At 44.7% G+C, this 7,340-nt stretch overlaps 1 protein-coding gene across 1 annotated transcript; it reads left to right on the forward strand.

Moving 5' to 3' along the window:
- Nucleotides 1-2,603: 2,603 nt before the first annotated feature.
- Nucleotides 2,604-7,047, forward strand: ncalda (neurocalcin delta a; the record flags this gene model as incomplete). Its single annotated transcript, XM_084441574.1, has 4 exons — nucleotides 2,604-2,981; nucleotides 3,470-3,575; nucleotides 4,217-4,336; nucleotides 5,227-7,047. The coding sequence occupies 3 exons, from the start codon at nucleotides 2,604-2,606 to the stop codon at nucleotides 4,312-4,314; spliced, it is 582 nt and encodes a 193-aa protein (XP_084297700.1). The 3' UTR covers nucleotides 4,315-4,336; nucleotides 5,227-7,047.
- Nucleotides 7,048-7,340: the final 293 nt, after the last annotated feature.

Consider the following 7,340-nt stretch of genomic DNA (forward strand, 5'->3'; position numbering starts at 1 on the left):
GGGTGAGACCAGGCTGAATATTGTGTGTATACCTTATTAAAGCTCCATATCACTTCATGTCTCCAGAATAATGATGTGATTACTAAGTGGATATTGACAGAATATTCACGTGATTACTAAATGGATATTGACAAGGTTACAGGATCGCCGGGGCTGCCGTGTCCTGATCGCTTGTGAGTGCGTTTTAGTGATTTAGAAGTCCTCTTGACTGCCTCTAACTTCTCCAGGACTTAGGAGCTGTTTTTAGTACTAAACCCCTTTGTGAAATACTCTTATTCCAAAAATGTAGGAGTCCTTAAATTAGGAGTGACACGTCCACTGTTTTTAGGAGTTGCCCCTAAAGAGTTTAGGGTGAAAGCTGCCCCACAGCAGAACCGCGACTCCAGCTGTCTGTTTCCTCGCCATGCTTTTGACATAATGATTTTATTGAAAACTGAAATTAGACTTTTGTTATTTGTTTTAAATCAATGATTCAAAATATTTACTAAGCAAGCAGGCCTGTTATTAAAGGATTGAAACTTTTTATTAGAACGAAATAGCCTGTAGCATGTGTGTAGTGATGGCTGCACAGTCAAATGATTTTCTAATTCCATTTTCCCTGTAAATACATAATGTAAAAGCAACAGATGCCCACAGATTACATAGACTATTTCCAGTGTCAGTTGTGTTGGCACATATGAGCATATAGCCTACTCGGAATGACTCATCAATAGCCTACCATAAAATACCAAAAATCAGCAGCTTTCATGGATATCAAATATCTAATATTATCCCTAACCCTAAACAATTGACAAGCACACGTTTGCATCATGCTATCAACAATTAATAGTACTTAATATAAGTAAAACTGAATAATAATTAGTTTGATTGATTTGCCTCTGGCAAGGGAAGTCTATTTTCAGCATCTGTTCATGAAAAAAAATACTGTTCTGATTCAGAACCCCAAAACGTGTTCTAAAGTAGAAGGATCAAAGCTTCAATCAATCAATCAATCAATCAATCAATCAATCAAAGCTTTATTTGTATAGCGCATTTCATACCCAGAGGCAACACAATGCGCTTTACAGAGAACAAGGGAGGTGGGCAGACGTCCCACCCCTACATATTCCAGAGGGAAGCAAAAAAACTGTAATCACCCGGGGGCCAGATAAGTGAGCTGTAAAAATTCTTCCCTGACCCCTCTCAACAAGGCGATCGAGCAAGCTCCTGGAGTATGTTTGTCTACTGGCTAAGAACATTTATAAAGCAATAAATTACATTAAATTACATTTTCAGAGTGAGAGAGGCTAAAAACATCATAGGAGAGACATGGCAAACACTGGTGTATGTCTGTGCGTGTGTGAGTGTGCCTGGGCCCAGATAGAGGCAGGGGTCAGGGGTAGGGTGGGGGTAGGAAAAGGATACGGACACAGGTTAGGGTGAGGGGAAGGGGGACTGGGTCCAGGCCTAAAGCCGGAAGTGGACTGGTGTATTTCTGTGTGTACGTGTGTGTGTTAACTAAATGCTACGACATCCACAGCAGACACAGGGGTATCTATCGGACTCAGGGTGGTCTGCTGGTGACAGTGGGGCATCCACTGGACCTGGTTAGAAGATAGGAGGGAGAGGGAGAGGCACTAGGGAGAGGGGAGGCAGAACAGGGTTAGTAGCACACAGAGCCATAAAAGCAACACAGATATCAGAACAGAACCTGTTTCAGGGCAACCAGCTTCTGTACACAACTTGATATACATACAGTGATTCTATATACACACACAGTAATTCTGTGAGCGCAAACCTTTGTGACTCGGCAGCAAACCTTCACAATATTGGACAGACAGAAATTGTGTAACATTTGTGGGTGTGAATTGTACTGCAGAAATAACTACCCAGGGAAACTGCTGGGTTTGTTCTCATGACTTTAGAGATGTGTCTTCAGTGCACAGAGCCTAACCCCATCAAAATACAGCCTACATGCTGCAGAAAATAAACATTCTCTCTTCTTTCAAATATTCTCGACTCTTACAATAGGAAACAAAGTGTCACATGGTGTCATTACAGTCAGTGTAGTTTTTCAGCATGAGGTCGGCTACTCAATGCTACAGGTTGAAGGAATAAGCAATGTACAGGACCAACGTTCGTTTGATATGTTATGTTGATTCAAGTTGGAATACGCCAACGTGAATGTAGCCATCAACACACAGAGACTAACAATACCATCACCTCTTCTACCCCTCTTCTCTGCCCCTCCCCATCCACCTCTCTCTCCTCACCCCTACCCAGACAGGGTCCAGACAGATCCACCTCTCTCTCCTCACCCCTACCCAGGCAGGGTCCAGATAGATCCACCTCTCTCTCTCCTCACCCCTACCCAGGCAGGGTCCAGACAGATCCACCTCTCTCTCTCCTCACCCCTACCCAGGCAGGGTCCACCTCTCTCTCTCTCCTCACCCCTACCCAGGCAGGGTCCAGACAGATCCACCTCTCTCTCTCCTCACCCCTACCCAGGCAGGGTCTAGACAGATCCACCTCTCTCTCTCCTCACCCCTACCCAGGCAGGGTCCAGACAGATCCACCTCTCTCTCTCCTCACCCCTACCCAGGCAGGGTCCAGACAGATCCACCATGGGCAAGCAGAACAGTAAGCTGCGTCCAGAGGTGATGCAGGACCTGCTGGAGAGCACCGACTTCACGGAGCACGAGATCCAGGAGTGGTACAAGGGCTTCCTGAGGGACTGCCCCAGCGGCAACCTCTCCATGGAGGAGTTCAAGAAGATCTACGGAAACTTCTTCCCCTACGGAGACGCCTCCAAGTTCGCCGAGCACGTGTTCCGCACCTTCGACGCCAACGGAGACGGGACGATAGACTTCCGGGAGTTCATCATCGCGCTGAGTGTGACGTCACGGGGCAAGCTGGAGCAGAAGCTGAAATGGGCCTTCAGCATGTACGATCTGGACGGCAACGGATACATCAGCAAGGCCGAGATGCTGGAGATTGTACAGGTTAGGACTGATACTCTCTTCACTGTGTTCACACATACAGAGATGCTGGAGAAAAACTAGCGTCTCTCAAAAACTAAAAACAGAGCTAATGAAACCCAATGGTCAGAAAGTGGTCAGAAAGTGGTCAGAAATGGTCAGAAACGACATGTGTATCATACTACGGTTGGACATTTCAGAAATGCAGGAGCCGCATAACAGATCTATCCGACTAGGTAGACATACAACCATCGAATCTATACTGTGAGACAACTATAACTATTAAACACTGATCATACAATGCACCTTAACTCTACACTAACCAGTGGGAATCCAAAGATGTAGAACAAGGACCAGACACGCTGGTCAGGAAACTGTGGACTAGACGAGCTCCTGAGCAGAATGGACTACTTCTACTGAGGCACCCAAGCATAGTTTTTTTAATATATAAAGCACTACTGGCATAAGGGCATATATACACTGAGCTTCCCCCTCTGCTTCTGTCTCTCCAGGCCATCTACAAGATGGTGTCCTCGGTCATGAAGATGCCTGAGGACGAGTCCACGCCAGAAAAGAGGACTGAGAAGATCTTCAGACAGATGGACACCAACAGAGATGGTAGGGTCATGGTAAACAGACCTGAATCACATATAGTACCTGAAAATATTACTGTGCACACACACACACAAACACATTTAATTTGGTGAAATGCAATACATTTGAATCATCAACTGCTCTACTATAATTCATTCAAATTAATTGTGTCTAAATGTCTAATTTCTCAAATTAAGAGGTACTCCTATTGAGCTGTAGGCAGTCATAATCAACTGTCACCCGGTCGTGCTGCTTCAATAAACCCTGCCTGCCCGGTTTTCGCACTTCAAGACAAGTCATTTGTCTTTACACCTTTGTTTTGGTCTTTTTATGTAAATTGACTTTCTCTAGCACTGTGACTGCTGGTCAAGCAAGCAAGACAATGGTTTTGATGGTTCAGTTAAAGTTTTACTGATTAGCTGACGCATTTCGGCAAAATGCCTTCAATCTGATGGAGGAGGATGCACATCTGCTCTACCTCTCTACACATCTGGATAAAAAGTTTGTATATGTTGACCCTGTAAATGAATACAGCGGAGATATAGACGGACAGACTTCAGGCTTTTGAATAGAAGTGCCAATTAAACCCTAACTTGGGACAGTATAGTGTGAAGTGTGTAGCTACTCAGACACAGTGTTTGTTGTGCTGCTGTCGTGTGTTCTAGGAAAGCTGTCTCTGGAGGAGTTCATCAAAGGTGCAAAGAGTGACCCGTCCATCGTCCGTCTGCTTCAGTGTGACCCTAGCAGCGCTGGACAATTCTAACTCTGGGAACACACACAGAAATGTAAGTCTCTCTCTCTCTCTCTCTCTCTCTCTCTCTCTCTCTATAGACTGCAGCTATAGAGGCTATACAGCTATAGAGGCTCTACAGCTATAGAGGCTATACAGCTATAGAGGCTCTGCAGTTATAGAGGCTATACAGCTATAGAGGCTCTGCAGCTATAGAGGCTATACAGCTATAGAGGCTCTGCAGCTATAGAGACTATACAGCTATAGAGGCTCTGCAGCTATAGAGGCTATACAGCTATAGAGGCTATACAGCTATAGAGACTATACAGCTATAGAGGCTATACAGCTATAGAGGCTATACAGCTATAGAGGCTATACAGCTATAGAGGCTCTGCAGCTATAGAGGCTATACAGCTATAGAGACTATACAGCTATAGAGGCTATACAGCTATAGAGGCTATACAGCTATAGAGGCTATACAGCTATAGAGACTATACAGCTATAGAGGCTATACAGCTATAGAGGCTATACAGCTATAGAGGCTCTGCAGCTATAGAGGCTATACAGCTATAGAGGCTATACAGCTATAGAGACTATACAGCTATAGAGGCTATACAGCTATAGAGGCTATACAGCTATAGAGGCTATACAGCTATAGAGGCTATACAGCTATAGAGACTATACAGCTATAGAGGCTCTGCGGCAGAATGTGCACATTACAAGTAAATATGTATTACATAGCTATAGATTAGATAGATCAGACACAGTCAAACTACTCCCGGGGGCCAATGAAGCCTGTTCTATATCTAGTCGCACAATTTGCTCTCTACTCATCAAGTCCATTTGATTCAATTTCATACATTCACAATATGGTTTTGCTGACCCATTTTAAAAGTGAACAACGACTAATACTGAGTACTGATCTGTTGATCTGTCTCTTTCCAGTGTTTGGGTGACTGCAGATAGCCCCTCCCCTCCACCATGGAGCACACGGGACAGCAGGGCCATGGGGGCCGTCGGGTCCGCAAACTCCTCCTCCCTTCTCCTTCAGCCTGCTCCTCTACCCCACCGAGACTAACAACCCACCCTGCCATAACGCTTGTGGTCCAGTGGGCCTTCTAGATCACAGTCCACTGGCGAGGACTCATCTCAGTCCCATCCAGATCTGGAACGCAGCCCCCCACCCCCCCATCACAATCATCCTCCTGTCATCCCTCTCTCCCCCATCACCAGTCTGTCCCTACTCATGCCCCATCTAGAACACTTTGTTAAGCCTACTGTGTTAGAGAGGTATGTACTATATTCAGTACACTCTTCATGTGTTCAGTCTGTTCCTCCAGTGCTGGAGTGTCCATGGGGTGGTCACGCCGTCGGCCCCCTGTGCTCTCCCAGGTCCTCCATAGCTTGTGTGTGTGTTGTGAAGAGGTGCATGAGAGACGAGAAAGATGGGTAGGGAGAGAGAGTTTGTGTGCAAGAGAGTGTTTTTAAATGGCATACGATAGTCAGAGATTATTTAACCTGGAAAAAGGTTGTGACATAGTCCCACGGAAAGATAATTACTGTAGTTTTTTTTTTACTGTGTTTGTATGTGTGTGTGTGTGTGTTTGTGTGTGTGTGTGCTTGCAAGCTTGATGCACTTGTTTATATTCATATTTTCAGACTTAAAGAAGTTCTACAGTAAGCCCTTAACCCTTTGAGGAGTCCTGTCAAACGGGTGTGATTGATTCTAATGTCTATTTACGATTGACGTAACAATCAGCATTCGTGCTAAGTACTCTTATCTACAAACATTTCGCATGACATAAGTCTTACAGCTGTTCTTGTCCTCAATACGAATTGTTTGTTTTTTGTGTGCAAGTGGTCAGACATTTCACATTAGTAGCAGCACAGTTCAATCATGACCAAGTTATGAAAAAAGGCTAGCTAGCTACTTTATCCGAGCTCTGTGGACAGAAGCTGTCTAATCGAGCAAACTCTCAGCTGACAGACAGCATAATACAATTGACAATGCCATACATAACGGTTAAACTCCAAAGTGACTGGAATAATTGACACACTCTAAAAGTTGTATATAACCATACAGTTTCTACTGTTTACCGACATCTTTGTTTTTCCCCGTTTCCAAGGTTTGATAAGAGGAGATGTTCACTCACTCACTCACTGAGTCACTCACTCTCTCACTCACTCACACACTGAGTCACTCACTCACTCACTCACTCACTCACTCTCTCACTCACTCACACACTGAGTCACTCACTCACTCACTCACTCACTCACTGAGTCACTCACTCACTCACTCACTGAGTCACTCACTCTCTCACTTTACTGAGTCACTGAGTCACTCCCACTGTTCAAAACGTATGGGAAGTTTGCTCAAGTGAAACTCCCGGCATACGATCACACGTGTGATTAGAACTTTAGCAACAGAAAGCCTGCAAATGACGCAACTATCGCGTCTAGTACAGCAACTGTGTTTGTGTGTGAAAATAACATTTCTTCCCAACTTGCATTCCTCAACTACATCAGTTGTAGTTGAACGGTCTCACACATCATCAGCAGACCGTTGCTCAACATCCTGGTAACAGGTCAGTAGAAGATAGCCGGCAGGGTTCAGTTTCATTCGTGAGAGAAGAAGACATTTGTAGACAAAAACATGGCTGAGTTGTGTTGACCATTACTTCATTGTGTATTATAGGCTACTGTAGGTGATTGCTGTATTCAATTTGGCATCAGTTTTTGTATTAATGTTAGTGATTGCTATATTTAATTGGGAAGGGCTGGGGGGCGGGGCCGGGGGCGGGTCTGTGGCTGCATGCACGTACAGTGCATGTTCAGTACACTATGTTGTTTGAAGTTGCGATAGCTGGCTAGTGGCTGGCTAGTCTGTGGCAGGCAATGGGCACATTTCAGCCGGGCAAATAAACCTGGTTGATTGGTAAATATCGATAAATTTTCTTTGAAGGTCTGACGACAAACATTGATTGAAGTAAAATATCTAGTGTTTTATGGATTTACATTATTGCACAATTGCGGTAGCTGGTAACATTCCTCCAGTACCA

The sequence above is a fragment of the Borostomias antarcticus genome, assembly GCF_949987555.1.
Source record: "Borostomias antarcticus genome assembly, chromosome: 8".
Classification (NCBI taxonomy): Eukaryota; Metazoa; Chordata; class Actinopteri; order Stomiiformes; family Stomiidae; genus Borostomias; species Borostomias antarcticus.